The sequence below is a fragment of the Cryptotermes secundus genome, unplaced genomic scaffold, assembly GCF_002891405.2.
Source record: "Cryptotermes secundus unplaced genomic scaffold, Csec_1.0 scaffold181, whole genome shotgun sequence".
Classification (NCBI taxonomy): Eukaryota; Metazoa; Arthropoda; class Insecta; order Blattodea; family Kalotermitidae; genus Cryptotermes; species Cryptotermes secundus.
The window spans coordinates 3,715,192-3,731,518 of NW_019723906.1; the positions used below are offsets into that span (position 1 = coordinate 3,715,192).

The following is a 16,327-nucleotide window of genomic DNA, read 5'->3' on the forward strand; positions in this document are numbered from 1 at the left end:
TCAGTGGAATAATAGCTGTTTATTCTGAAAACTGATTAGAAACACACAAATACTCTGTGTGCGCAGAATTCAGAGTCTTTTAATGTTAAAGCAGGTGACATGTTTATTAACAACTCTGCTTTGAAGGGTTAAAATGCAAATGATGCTTACCTGGCACATATCAAGTCGACTTCTCGACATCTTGACCGTCTTGACTCGACTTTCACCGGATGTCCCGCAGTCACGGCAGCCAGTTACTTTTTTTTATTGCTAGTGGGGTGGGACTAAGTCCCTTGTACCTCGGCCACTTCTGGCCTATTGTACCAGCCCCAGATGATAGGTGAGGGTGATTGTGGAATGAAGATTGGCAGGGGAAACCGAAGTACTCGGAGAAAACCTGCCCCAGCACCACTTTGTCCACCACAAATCCCACTTGGCCAGACCAGGGATCGAACCCGGGCCGCCGCGGTGGGGAGCCAGCGACTAACCGCTTGAGCTATGGCGCGGCCTACGGCAACCAGTTAAGTGGACATCAAGGGCTTGTCAGAATACGGTGCTGCATTTGAACTAAATCTGTTTGTCATTTGACTTAGAGGAAGCATATGAACTAGCTCGTCTTTCAGAGAACACTTGCCGCATGTCATCCAGCAACAACAGCGATCGAACTGCCTTCATTCTGGATGAGCGATTCTGTGAGAAACATCGTGTTACTGAAATGAACTGGTACGAAACAGTGCGGGACTTGTAAAGCTGATAACAGACACCAGATTTGAACGGGAAAACGTCGACCATTTTCTTTAGATACAACAGATGTATAATCAATGTTCTGGAAGAAAGTTGCAAGAACTCCTTAACTTTTGGGCATCATTCAGTCAAATATGGTATGTCTTGAAATTCTAGTGGTGTTTATTTATGTATTGTGTCAGAACCAATTCTGTTTTTGAGTTCTGGGACATTTATGTGTGTGTTTATTGAGTTCAGGTACACTAAATGACATACATGTCGAAGTATTAATATAGAATATGCTGATTTTATTCTGAATGTTTTGAAATTGGTCACTCTGAAATTAATATTTAAATTTTGTATGGTTGAAACAGATATAAAATTTTCGGTGAGATTTCTGAAAATCATAATGGTTTGTGAATATATATATATATATTCACAAACCAATATGTGTCACAGTGTATATATATATTTACACTGTGACACGATAAGGTTTTTCATTTCCAGCTTATCAATTACGTATACCTCTTCTTGGAGAAGATACCTTGGCTGTGCCTAGGATAACTTTTATTTCAAAGTTCCCATATTATGATAATTTAGGTAGAGAAATCTGCGTTTGTATTTTTATAATTACATTTTATGTCACACAAGGCGTGATTAAGTGGAATTCCTTAAAGAACCCCGGCGTTCCAAAAATGTGGGAAGGGAAATAGCATGAAAAGCTAAACGTGTTTCTCTGAAGGCCTTTGTCCCAACGAATTACTTTTTAGAATATTACTGAAACTGGAATATCTGTGCCGTTTCACTCATATACGTATAAATATAGTGAAAGGGTGGAAATATTTAGTAGCCAAATCCCGATGTGGCATTTGAGTAAATCAGTTGGGAGCACGGGAGCAGGTTTTCTCCGCGTACTTCCTTTTCCCCTGCTAATTTTAATTAAACTTACTGCTCTATATTCATCAATCATCCTATCAGCGACGCTATACATTCTCAGTAGTGACAGCGTCGGTAAATAAGCCATAAATAAGTTAAGAAGTAAGAATATTTGGTATGGAATATTGACAATACCTGAAGACTCCGAAAAATATGTTTGCCTCAAAATGTGGCACACTTTTCTTCTCGCTTTAATCCCACAGTATTCCGCGAACTTCATATATAAAATTATTAATTTTTGTACACATGAATGCTGTGTGAAACTTAGTCTTTAACGATAAGGGAGGAACATAGACTGAGGGTGTTTGAGAACAAGCTGTTGAGGAGAATATTTGGACCGAAGAGAGATGAAGTGACAGGAGGTTGGAGAAAACTGCATAATGAGGAGCTTCGTAACTTGTACTCTTCTCAAAGTATAATTAGACAAGTCAAGGAGAATGTGATGGGCAGGACATGATAACGCGAATGGTGAAGATGAAAGCATATAGGATATCGGTTAGAAAGCCAGAAGGAGAAAAACCACTAGAAAGAAAAAGACATAGGTGGGTGGATAATATTAAAATGAATCTTAGAAGAATAGGTTGGAGTGGTATGATCTGGATTGACCTGGCTCACGATAGGGACCAGTAGAGGGCTTTTGTGAACACGGTAATGAACCTTCTGGTTCCATAAAATGCTGGGAAGTTCTTGAGTAGCTGCACAATTGTTGGCTACTCAAGAAGGGCTCAGCTCAGTGTTATTAGAATGCTGGACTGATATTCCCATAATGACTCATTATCATGTCCCGGGTCTGTGGTTCTTGTGCTGCAGATGAGAAGAGGATCAAAATTAAAAGAGAGGGGTGGGGAGGTCACCAGTTTCATGTGACGTACAGCGATTTATATGAAAATTATGCAATTAGTGTGTATGCACTCGTATATATACATTATGATTCTAAATTATTGTCGAGGTTTCCGTGACATATAATTTTCAAACCGGTAACAACAAAATAAAGGCGCACATGATGAAGTTATTTACCAATCTTCAGTATTGACTCTATAGATAATAGACCTCCTTGAATTACACTTTCATATTCAGTAAGCAGTTTAATTTTACTTTTTTCCGGTGTGAAAATTGTAAGCCACGGAAGCACCGACAATAATGTAGAATCACTCTGTATATACGGGCAACGGACGGACAGACAGACACATTCACTTCTATAGCAGGTTTTCAAAGAACAGAGTATAACAGAGCCCAAGAAAATGTAAGCATAACGTCGAATACTATTATGAGGTCTAAAAGAGGATTACTGTAATAGGCCGGTTCCAGAAATGTGGCGGGTCTTGAATAAAGTGGTTGACGAAATTACATGCTGCCAGTCACCTTAATGTAAACACAGGCGATCGATTCCATGCAATGACTTTCTGAACAGACTTCCTTATGAAATTCTATCAGAAATTTATTTCGGGATATGCATTGAAATTAATTCGACATGTTTACAACATCCCTTATGCGTTATACCAATTTGGAAGTAAGCCCGTCCCTCACCCTACTTTAAGAAATATTAAGACATAATTAAGTTCTGAAACAAGCTGTTCATATAGACAAGAATTACAACTGAAGAAAATTGAGAATTCCGAAAAGTGGCATACGTTACAATTTCGTGGTAATTTTTCATATATAGCCAAGGTTTCATTAAAATAAATTGTTTTATGTGGTTCTGGAATATTGTATTTGAACGTTTTGTAGAAGATGACTATTCTTTGTCGCAATAGAGAAATACGACTAAAGCTATTATGAAACACTGTTTTGTAATTAACTTACAGGCTGTAACTTTATCTTTTATAGTGGACTGAAGCTTTTAAATTATTAATATATAAGGTAAAAATGTAGTGATATAGTTTTCTTTCCAAAATTTTTTTTTGAGAAAATGAATAAGAAAAATTAATTTTTAATTCCATAGATTCATTTCAATACCGGCCTGATTTTTGTTAGGTATATTATCAACTGCCGATCGCAGTGGCCTCGCGGTCTAAGGCATGAACCATCTTCGCTCGCTCTAACGCTAGAATTGTGGGTTAGAATCCCACTTAAGAAATGGATGCCTGTGTGCGTTTGTTCTGTGTTTATGTTGTTCTGTGTGTAGGTAGCGGCCTTACGACGGGCTGATCCCCCGAGTCCTACCGAGTTTGTATAGGATTAAGAAACCGAAAGAACAGCCAATTTCGAATAAAAGGACTGCAGAACCATAGATAGATAGATATTAAATCAATTTTTAGAAGTCGATAATGATTTATACTTTATAAAGGTAAATGGAACTGAATATGTAGTAGAGCTAATTGTAAATATTTTAAGGAGATTTAATATGCTATTGATTAAACGTTTTAAATATGTCTTTATGAAGAGGAGAATTTATTTTTGGATCTAAGTTTGATTTTCTAGTATGACACCTTGTAGTCTGATTGAAGTTTGTCGGTGAAATAATCCGACGTTTCAGAATAATGTGTCGCCAATCACCTTGCCGCCTGCTTCATTCCTCTTTTTTGTTTGTCTTTATCTTGAGCTCTGAAAATGGAGGTGCTGTGTTGCTCTAAAACGTCAATTGATTTTCCCCGAACTATACGGCACTGCACTCCACAAGATAGAACTCCTCATCATCAATATATGTTACTTCCTTAGTTCGGATGTCTGAGCTTTATATCGATATAAAGCAATAAGTAAGATTGCAGTTTTCTGTATTTCAGTCTTTAGGTTTTCAGATAAAAAATGGGAAGACACTCCTATGAAAATAAACCTGCACGTAAGGAAATGCTTCTCCATTAAGCTCACAGATGTCTCTGTCGTTTTCAGTACGTTATAACACGGAAAGTTTGCGATAGTATAAATGACAGATTCTCAAGACCGCCGAGTGCAGAGGAACTTCGGAAAAGAAAAAGAGGCCACATAGATCTCCGCACCTCATTCCTTTATATCTGTGGGTGTATGCGAAAACTGATGACGCTGGCGATCTGACGCAATGTCTCGGAGGCAGTCGATGCTGAAACTTCAGATATTCTCACTCGAAACAAGGCCTAACTGGAACAGAAAAGGCCGCGCCATAGCTCAAGCGGTTAGTCGCTGGTTTCCCACCGCGGCGGCTCGGGTTCGATCCCGGGTCTGGTCAAGTGGAATTTGTGGTGGACAAAGTGGCGCTGCGGCGGGATTTCTCCGAGTACTTCGGTTTCCCCTGCCAATCTTCATTCCACCAAATTCTCCATCATCATACTCTCCTGGGGCAGGCTACAATAGGCCAATCAGTGGCCGCCGTGCCGAGTGGACCCAGTTGGACTCCACCCCTCAATAAGCGAATTAAAAAACTGGAACTGTAATACCGAATGGACGTGCACAAAATAAAAATGAGCCTCACGTCGAACTTTATTAAGAATATAAGTAATTTTTTCGTCGCTTATTTAATAAAGTTCATTTCCTGATATAATCTCAATATTAGTACAGGATGTAAGTGCCGTCTGGTTATAGTTAGTTTGTAATTTAAACTTATTCTACTTTCCCGTCTCTCCTTCATTCATAATTCTGATACCGATTTTAATAAAACACTGAAATCTGCAAACCGCACCTTAATTTTGTGGACGTGCATTTACATAAAGTAATAGCTATATCATGGGACAGTCGAATTTCGTAAGTGGCTGACGGATCTAAATTTCATTTTTGATAGAATCGATTTAACCTTGCTCAACGATTCCATTCATTAATAACGGATATGCTCATTGATTTGCCTGTCTTAAGTTGAGTACTTAGCGACTACTTAAGGATAGGCCGTCTTTCTGTTGAATATGATTTTTGTTGTCCCTGTTCATTGAAACTTATTTCACGTAGGAGCTAATGTTATACAATTACAGTAAAAATAAAGCCGATGAAATGATAAATTAATTTACAAACCGTCTGAGCATTTCTCAAGCAGTTTTGTTTAATTTATAACAATGAAATTAATGAAAGTATATGAGAACGCAGGTTATCACAGCTGGGATTATGAAGAGTATAGAGTTTTTTGGAATATGAAGCCGTGTAGTCTAGTAAAAATTTCACCGATGTTGTGGAGGAAAGTACAAATATGGAGGCAGTTCCTCCGAAATGTCGGTGAAATTCCTATGAACTACGTAGCGTCGCAGTGGAAAAGACAATGCTCTTATTTAAACTACAGTCATTTTTCATATCAATAACCCAGTCTCATGTAATATTTATGCATATTGTAACATTCCTTACTCTATAGTTTCTTATAATGTGGCAACACTGTCGCCATATGACTATTGATCATGCTATAAGTACGTAAATAACACATAAGTAAACCAATAGATTAATAGTGGCAATGCTACAATATGGCGGATATAATAAATTACATGTAAATAAGGAGACTGACAGCAAGAGGCAAGCAGCCTCATTGCGTCGCTTGATGCTGGCGAGTAATGATGTCAAAGTGAGACACAGTTGGCGAGACTGAGGTAAGTTTAAAACCCTTTAACGCCCAGTGGTTCCTATATGTACCACTTGCTTTAACTTTCTGCTCATTGGGCGTGTCTGTGTGTTTCGTACGGTCCGCACAATAAACGGCGTTTATTTCCCTGAACAGCAGTAACTGGTTGATCTTCGTAGAGGAGACATGATGTGTTTCCTGTGAGGTACGGAGTTTTTATATATTATTTAGAAGATTGTAAATTTAGGTGTTCCAGTAACATTTCAGTATTCCAGGGCTGAATTATATTTTTGTTCCTGTACTTGAGTTAAGCTGCAATGTACTCAGGCCTATACCAAATTAACGACAAGTTGTTTTACCTCGTGACTGTCACATTCATTTACCGAATTTACGTACGTAATATACGTGAAGCCGTGTTAGCTAAAACGGTATAGTGACTAGACTACGGGATGGAAAGCCGAGTGATAAGGCTTCATTTCTCGGCACGTACAAGAGAGACTGCTCTTATCGACAGCGTCCAAACCGGATTTGGTGCCAACCCAGCCTCCTACCCATTGAGTACCGGTGTTTTTACCCATAAAGCGACCAGAGCCTGAAGCTCACGTCCATCTAGTGCCGAGTTTAAGATTTTATGGAGTTATACTAACGCCGTTTCATCCTTCTTCATGGCATGGTGCTTATTTAAGCACGGGGACTACTCACGTTAGCCTTACTTAACGTGCATATTCTTATCTTATAAACTGTTAAAAATCCCTTCTCGATTTATTTATATTTAATGACAAATAAATATTTCTAAATTACATCCCAAGGGGTAAATATTATTCGAAAAATTTTTTATTAATCGACAAAAGAAAACTGTAAGTTCAGTAAGAATCAAGAAACTGGGAAATCGGAAATTCTTGCCAAATATTTTTGTTACGAAAGATTAACACATGTTATATGTGTATTATACGTTTTGCTGTATCCACCCTAAATTTTCTATTTCAGATTGAGCAAGAAAGAGGAAGTGTGCCCTAGGAGGAGGGGTTATTAAAAATGCACACTTATTTTTGCATACCTTCTGTAACTCCAAGAGTTTTAGAATGAGCGGAAGACCACTAGATGGTAGGAAAATAAAAAAAGAAAGTGGAAAATTCCCCGCTTTCATTAAACCCAAAAGTTTATTTCCGTGCTCACAGAAGGCAGTCACTGAATTAATTCATAATTAAATTCAGTTCACTTTACCCCTACATATCAAAATATCTCAAAATCATTTTAATATATTCCTTTTATGTCTGTTTTTCCAATGTTAATTGTCTATTGAAGAGTCTGAAACGGGCCTGTTGAAGTGCATTCAGTCAAATTTTATATCGATGCGATCTCTCAAAATTGTTAATCCGAAAGAGACCTTCAGTCATCACGTATCCCACACGAGAGGTGCTCCGTCTTGTATGTATTTCTCTCGTATTTTGGAAGATGAATGAAAAATTATATTTGATGTTTCTTGTAATATTTGAGGTTCACATAGAAGTGGTTATGAATAGTATTATCGTCTGGGATATAGCACCGTGCATTCCATTGAGAGTCAAGTGACGTCAACATGTTCCTCCGAAACGTCTGGTATACTGGGTTATGACGCTGTTGCATCTGTTACATGGTCAATTTTCAGGAGAACAGCGATTCCTCCATCTTCAGGATAGAAGTTATTTTGCCTTCAAGAGGCAGATAACAATTTTCTCTGAAGCGTCACAGCCTCTTAACATATTACAGGATGGCATATCCCAGATTATCTCAGTACATGGAACGTGAAAATTAATCGTAATATAAGTTTAAGCTGGCTTCTGAGCAATAAGTACTATAAGCACTGTGTTGTCATGGAAATATTACAAAAGAAGGAAGTTACTGTAAATAAATTCAAGTATGGAAGGGGTTAACAGGGGCTCGATCTGGTAATTAGAATTTACGCCTGGAAGAAATCGTGAAAATTTTAATTGAAAATTTTGCTGGTAATATGTTCGGCTTGTGAACGCCCTTAATAATCAAGTTGACAGTTTTCCAGGATATGACGTCGAACAGTTTGTAGCACGGGTACCGAGAAGTCAATAATCTTAACACTCTCTGAGCCTCGAGATTCTCATATGATAATGTAGATATATAAGTAACTAATATTTTAAAGAGACGCTCAATATTTGTATTGTGGTGCGAATTTTATCTTCATTTGACGGTCGGCGTACAAGAACGACAACATTTCCATTGACTACCTGTTAAAAAGCATAGGTCAGATGTTAGTCAATAAGTGGGTTAATGTACTGCATGGAAAATACGTTTTGAAATTTGTCTCTATCCCTTCGTTATAATTTTCGTTCTCTGCATGTAGTTGCTGTAATCGTAGTACTGTGTCTAGGAACACACAAAATCGAGAGTTTTTCCTACAACTTACATAGTCACAGCTGTGAGGACCTCAAATCGATCGAGTTATACGAAGTTTCAGCTTAATTAGTTATTTTAAATAGTATCGTTATGTCCGTATGGACGTACTTGTGTCGCTATTCCATTTGGATCAGTAGACAGATTTTCGTGAAACTTGGTACGAACTGAGCTAAACATCAATTTTATCATCTACTTCAATTATTTTCCAAAATTCACAATTCACATTACTTGCATTTGTCTGTGTAGTCCTATTATATTACAACGAAGTGCTACTAATGCTGTTTGTTTTTAATCATCCTATACAGCTACCTCACGTTGTGTGAAGTCAATCATTTCAGACATCGAAATGAGGAAATTTACTTATGCAGCATATGGGCTGGGTTGTCTGGTGAATAGGAATCTTTTCTGTATTTTTCACGATTTAAAGCCACATTCTGACTATCGATCGATAGAGGTATTCTAAAATGGCGGATAAAGTCTCTGTATGTATGTATATATGTTTGCACATTACAACTTCCATTTCATATGATGTTATTTCCAGTAATACGTAAAGTTTCTTGATATGTCCTCATAATGAAATATATTACGTGTCTCATTTTATGTCCAAAATGTTATCAAAGTAAGAATGACGCTTTATCACATGAACATACGGCTTCCCTGTCTCTACCAGAAGGTCGATCGATTCTTGACGAATATCTTTGGACTATGTTTGACTTGTATTCAACCTAAGCCCTCTCCATTCGAGGAGTTTCTACATTGACAATATGATTAGGCCTAATTTGCCAATCACGGTAGCCGAACGGTCTAAGGCATGTACTGTCTTCGTTCGCTCGGAAGCCGGGGTCGTGGTTTCGAATCCCACATAAGGCATGGATATTTGATATGTGTATGTGTTTAATCTGTATTTGTGTTGTCTTGTGTTTAGGTAGAGTTCTTGTGACGAGCTGATCACTCGTCCGAGGAGTCCTACAGTGTGTAGCATGATCATGAAACTGAAAATCAGAGGTCAGGGCCCAAGGTGTCTGTAAAGCCAGTGAAAAATATTGCAGAACTTGGGAGGGCGCGTGTCTGCTTCCACTCACACTATCCATGCGACAAATCCCTCTCCAATCGCTACATTATCGCCAACAGCGTGGAAGCACTTCAGCTTGCCGGACATGCAAGTCGAACAGCAGAGTGGATGTAAGCCCCCAGACAAAAGGCTTTATATCTCCCATCTCTCCAAACGGTGCATTTCATAATAAGGTAACATGGAAATGGGACTGATTTTCCTGTAACTATATAAACACGAGTGGGAAATTACGTCTGAAATTGTCTTACGACCACGTATCCACAACTTCTTGATTGGTGGTTTACACATTAGCCAGTATTCAAGTTTTCTTCAAGACTCGACGTTTCGGAAAATTATTCCGCCTCTTTTATCGCGTGATAGGTTAAATTAAGGGATTTCATTGTTGGATATCTTAGCAGGACTATTCCAGGATTCGTGACCCAACGAAGTATGATTTCTTATTTTCTCTTGGCACCGGAAGGAATTCTTTGAGTTTAGGACTAGCTCCGTCAAGGGACCCAAGGGAGCAGGGTGCATTACTGGCGCCCTGAGTTTGAAGCTTTCTCTGCCAAGGTGCCAAAACGAGTGGGATTCCTAATTTATCCTTTTAACTCACGAAGTAAATAAGACCGGATTCCAAAATGTTGTTTTAAAACAGACGGACATGAACAGTGTTCAAAATACTATCAAAATATCACAGCAGAAAGATTTACACAAAATTAACGACACACACCCGTACACTGAAATGTGTTTATTGTAATTATTATTATTATTTGATTATATTCATGTTCTCTATATCTTGATATGAATTTATCTCACATCAAAATGATTTTTCTTTCGCTTTCTCCATCCTGAACTGAACTGCTACTTAGAACAGAGTTATTCTGCCTGCTGTATAATTGCCCGGCTTACAGTTTTACCCTGAGGATGGCGATAGTGTGTCACCATGTACACTCCTTCGTTCTTATAATATATGTGACCTAAACTTAGATGGAGGATAATACTAAAATGTATCTTAAATAAGACATACATAAATATGTGAACTGTATTATTACGACTGAGTTAATGACCAGTTATGGGTTCTCGAGCACACAACAATGAACCTTCTGGTCCCATGAGATGCTTCACTAAATAAGTTATTGTATTTTAAGAAGAGCCCCACTCCATCGAGTTCATTATACAATGTAATGTCTATGCTGCCTTTTTGTCTGTGACTAATAATATTTTTATTCGGAATGTGCAGTGCAAAATTGCAAAGAATATTTTTTTTGTGAATTTTTAGGTATTCCAACGTACGCTGTATCCAAAATATCTCAGAGATTGAGTCATCCGTTAGTAACCTAGATGGTTGGGCCGCGCCATAGTTCAAGTGGTTAGTCGCTGTCTTCTCATCGCGGCGATTCGGGTTTGATCCCGGCTCTAGTCAAGTGGGATTTATGGTGGACAAAGTAGCGCTGAAGCTGTTTTTCTCCCAGTACTTCGGTTTCCCCTGGCAATCTTCATTCACCAAATTCTCCATCATCATAATCATCCGGAGCAGGCTGCAATAGGACAATCAGTGACCGCCGTGCCGAGTGGACCAAGTTGGACTCCGCCCCCCACTAAGAGAATAAAACAAACTTAGATGGTTATAGCGCAATTATTAAATTGCTAAATTTTATTACAGAGTAAAATTGGAACCAAAATTACCAAATCAGAGATCTAGTTGAACGCACAGAATACTTCTGTAGGAAAGACGTGCCCTTCAGAACGATTTAGATAGTGTAATGGATTCTCTACTCTCTGATGTTGGTCTGTTATCTGAGACCTTCTTTCAGCAGGGGACGTAACATGCCACCTGGAAGGGCAATATTGAATTAATGTAACTCCAACCAATGGGTACAATAAAATGCCGTTCCGTGGGTTACAACCACACGAGTAAGAACAGCTTTCTTTTATTATTGATGTGTCGCCTAAAACAGAACTTACAATCTTTGTTTCACGGAACTTAGAACTTAAAATATTATTTTATCAATATCCCATTTATCACACTGGAAATTTTAGTGAAGTTCAGAAAGAAAAGTTTTATATAAGCAATGAACGACCCCACGAGCGAATTATAACACGCAAGGTATTCGTAATGCAAAGAACTCGGAGTGCTTGTGAAAAATACAGCACGGTTGGTTAAGGTAAGAATTGTCTTCGCTAAGAAGGGTTGACGTATTTATGTGGGAGTGACGTGTGAAATGTTTCTAATTTGTGTCATGATTTAGGTTCTGACTGTCACTTCATCTTAACCACACAGGATGTCCCAGGAAGAAAAGTCAATACTCTAGGGGGACACAGTCTCAGTCATTCTAAGCAAAAATTCGTGTATGTACATGTGTCGTGTTCCGAACTGTTTTCGAGATAGATCTATTGGTGGTGGTGGTGGTGGTGGTGGTGGTGGTGGTGGTATAACACGCGATGTCCTCACACTTGTTGCAAAATACATAGATGTTGAAGGTGAAATTTTCGAAAATATGGTATACTACGTAAACTACACCAACTTTATCACTTGAACAATAAATACCGGTATTAGAAACAGCACGTAATATTTCTTTCTTATGAACAAGTTTGGAACTGCACAGCAAAATAGCTCTATCTCGGAAACCTTTCGGAAAAGGACACAAGTATATATACACTTTTTTGTTTAGAATGGCCGATACTGTGACCTCCCAAAATATTTATCTTTCCTCCTGGGACATCCTGTATTATCTTTCTACCAAGATTTTTGTGCTTTTTAACGACTCCTTCATTATCGTAATTATATACAGATTGACTCTAAGATTAAAAGTTGTAATTTCTGAGATATAACATCATGAAGGCCGTTAAGAGTCAACCAATGTTTCGGAACAACAGTTCGCCTCTATCTTCAGGGTCGAAGAATAAGCCAAAAAAAAAAAAACAAGGTGAAGCAGGTAGCAAACACAGCTTGACTCTCGACGGACTACACGGCTTTATATCTAACCATAGCTGTGAGTAACTCAAATTCTACATGAATTTTAAGATGCTAGAAGAATGAGAGATTATAGAGAAGTTTGGAGGAAGTCTGGTCTAGTCAATTTACTGTGACGGCATTTGCCTGGAATGACTGAGCGTAACGGAGAAACAAACATATACAGAGGTCTGATGTGAACCATCTCTGAAAATTATTGTACTCGTATATCGCTCGCGGACGCTATGACATTCAGCCATGATGTCCAACATCATAACGTTTAAATGTGACAAGGCATGTAACGAATTTTTATTCCTTTCGAACGGTTTTAAAATGCAGGTTCAACTAGATATATTGCTGCAAACTTGTATCCTGGAAGTACTTGGTTCGAATTTCGGCAGGGACAACAACTATCCTGACTGCTGCTTTTCATAGTTTTCTTCAGTCCCTCCACGCAAATTCTGCAGTGTACTTCGACTAGGCCAAGGCCACTTCTTTCAATATACTTTCCAAGTTTGTTCTTCAACTTCTATTACCATCCGGAGCTACATAATCTGCATGTTAAACACGTTTTTAAGTAATTCGCTTAGTGGGGGTGGAGTCCAATTGGGTCCACTCGGCACGGCGGCCACTGATTGACCTATTGTAGCCTGCTACGGGTGATTATGATGATGGAGAATTTGGTGAAATGAAGATTGCCAGTGGAAACCGAAGTACTCTGAGAAAACCCGCCCCAGCACCACTTTGTTCACCACAAATCCCACTTGACCAGATCCGCAGTGGGAAGCTATCGACTAACTGCTTGAGCTATGGCGCGGCCACGTTCTTAAGTAACTCACGAAAGAAGTATGAAAAGCTTAATGATATAAGTTACAAGCTTGTAACTTGGTCATTGATCCAAAACCAGAAACAATAACATATCCTTATTATGAAGCTCTTTATCCAACTTATGCCATTCTACTCTTCCTTCATTTAAGCTTTTCTTCTTGGATTTAACCACATCAGCTCTCAGCCTTTGTTCCAAAAGTCTGAGGTTGAATGTCAGATATTAAAGGAGACTTAACACTCAAATTATAAAATAAGTTTTGCTAACGTAATTAAAAAGAGGAGGACATTTGATTTGGGCTTCGAATCTCGTCCAAAAATGTACCACAATACCGTATTTACGCATGTATAGGCCGCGTGCGTGTATAGGCCGCAGCACAATTTTCAGACAGAAATTATAGAAGAAATAATTTTCTTGGAATATTATTTCAGGAGTATTACACCATGTATGAATATATATTTTTTTTAATGAAGTGTGATTTGGAATATTTCGAATATAAGCCACACCCCAGTTTTCCTCTTGAATTTTNATAATATCTTTCGGTGTTCTGAGGTAGGAAACATAAGGTGGTAATGAGTCACATTTTTGTATATGTTTCATCTTGGGTTTGATCAACTGTTTGTGAAAACTTCCCCTGAAATATGATTGTTTTTATGCTGCTTNTTTCAGTTTGCCGGCCGTCGCTACAAAAGCCCATATATTGCAAAGCGCGCAGAGTAAACTTCGGTGTTCTGAGGTAGGAAACATAAGGTGGAAGAAATATGAGTCATATTTTTGTATATGTTTCATCTCGGGTTTGATCAACTGTTTGTGAAAACTTCCCCTGAAATATGATTGTTTTTATGCTGCTTCGCCTCTGAACATTCTCCCACATATGATATTGATCCTGGCGGCAGTAAACAGTTTTGCCTCGGCGTAAAACTGTTCATTAATATTTAATTAATGTAGGTACGGTCCTTATGAGCAGGGTGTCACTTTGTGCAGTACCCTCACGACAGCTGAATTGAAAGGTAGGAAACTCATGAACTGACTTTCAGGTACTGTGTTTATCTTATTTCTTATTCATGGGAAATTTCTTTAATTATATTTCTTCACAATTAAGGTTATATTGTATTACTTTCGAGTAAAAGAATTAGGACACATTCCATTCAAAGCTTGCTGGCTGGTACGCAAGTACAGTCGCTGTAATACTTCAATGGTTTACGTATTTGGAAGCAAAAGTGAATAATTTCGCTAAGGTTTTAAGTAGAAATTTAATATCGGTATCTCTGATTAAAATATTTATCCGTTAATAATAGGCCTGCTAATTGATTTTTTTTAGTTTCATCACTAAATAACCGTAAATTCTGAACTAGAATCTTCCATACTTATAGATATGAATTAAAACTTAATATAAATAAGGACTGGCATTTCAAAAATTGATCTTTCTTGTAATATCTTACTATTATGAGCCTATAATTTTACCCATTAAAAAGTAGTAGTTACTACGTATAATATTTTCTTAACATTATGAAATATATATTCAGCCCACATAGTGTTTTTACCGCTTTCATATACTTTTCTGAATAATCGTTCGATTATTTCCCTTAACAGCATTAATAAGCTTATCTTTATGAAGGAATCTGTGACTGGTTTTATTAAGGTAAGAACCAAGCTTGTAACTATTATTTTGAAGAATTTGTGGCTTCATAAACTTATGTAATAAAATGGCATGTATTGCTACTCCAGAAGTTAGCATAATATGAAAATCCTTAGGTTCTATTCAATCTAATGAGAATGTTAAATATAACTGAAGCTGCAATAGATCTTCATAGAAAAATAAAATATTTTTTTTTGTATAAGCACATTTAAATACATTCATATTTAAATAAATTACGTAATAAATTTAAAACGAAGACAACTTAATTATTAATTAAAATCTTTATATTTTCGGTCTCTTACATTAAGGGAGGAACATAGACTGAGGGTGTTTGAGAATAGGGTGTTGAGAACATTTGGACCGAAGAGGCCTGAAGCTTCAGGAGGTTAGAGAAAACTGCATAATGAGGAGCTTCATAACTTGTACTCTTCTCCAATTTAAGTAGAATAATCAAGTCAAGGAGGATGAGGTTGGCAGGGCATATAGCACGAATAGAGGAGACGAGGAATGCATATAGGATATTGGTGGGAAAGTCAGAAGGAAATGAACCACTGGGAAGACGTAGGCATGTGTGGGTGAACAATATTAAAATGGATCTTAGAGAGATAGGATGAGGGTGGTATGGTTTGGATTGATCTGGCTCAGGATTGGGGCCAGTGAAGGGGTCTTGTGAACGTGGTAATGAAACTTCGGGTTCCATAAAATGCTGGGAAATTCTTGAGTAGCTGCAGATTTGGCTTCTCCTCAAGAAAGGCTCAGCTCCATAAGTAAGTAAGTAAATCTTTATATTTTATTGTAATGCCATTTATAATTTTCTTTACAATTGTGAACAATTTAAAATTTAATGTAAACATATTCGCATCCTTTGATTTTGGCACTTGCTTCTGAACATGTAACTTTACATTTCGTCAGTATACTTAAGCGTACTGATCGTGGTGCGGCCTGGAAACTGAAACAGGAATCGCGTGTAGCTGCTTCTTGCTACTGTGTTTTGTTTCTAGATTAAGTTATTTGATAATTTAATACCTCGAAATGTCATTGAATCGAGGATATTAAGAACACGAGCTGTGGCAACAATGTATTTCATCACAAAAAAATCAACTCCGTTCCAGAATTCTATATTTTTCTTCTAATCTGCTATTCCATAAAGGAATTATTATTATCTTCTAATAATACACTGATCTCAAAAGTGTCCATGTCTGCTTGGATTTAGAGAATGAGAGATATATTTAAAGTAAGAGATATTTATCTCCTTTTAATATGGGTGTGAAAATTGTCTCGTACGTTCAAGGAAGATCATAGATTAGGGAAACTTGAGAACAGGACGCTGAGGAGAAAAGTTGGACAAAACAAAGAGTAAA

The 16,327-nt window shown here is 37.7% G+C and overlaps 1 protein-coding gene across 4 annotated transcripts in view; it reads left to right on the plus strand.

The window, feature by feature from the left end:
• Window positions 1-599: 599 nt before the first annotated feature.
• LOC111862005 overlaps window positions 600-16,327 on the plus strand; it is a 24,151-nt gene continuing 8,423 nt past the window's right edge. The window contains exon 1 of one of the 4 annotated variants that reach the window (XM_023847036.2): window positions 600-860. In XM_023847036.2, coding sequence (XP_023702804.1) covers window positions 858-860 — 3 coding nt within the window. In that variant the 5' untranslated portion in view covers window positions 600-857. Of the gene's footprint in view, window positions 861-6,053; window positions 6,114-14,313; window positions 14,338-16,327 lie in introns of those variants that run through there. The other 3 variants (XM_023847034.2, XM_023847035.2, XM_033750530.1) reach the window with 3 other exon arrangements.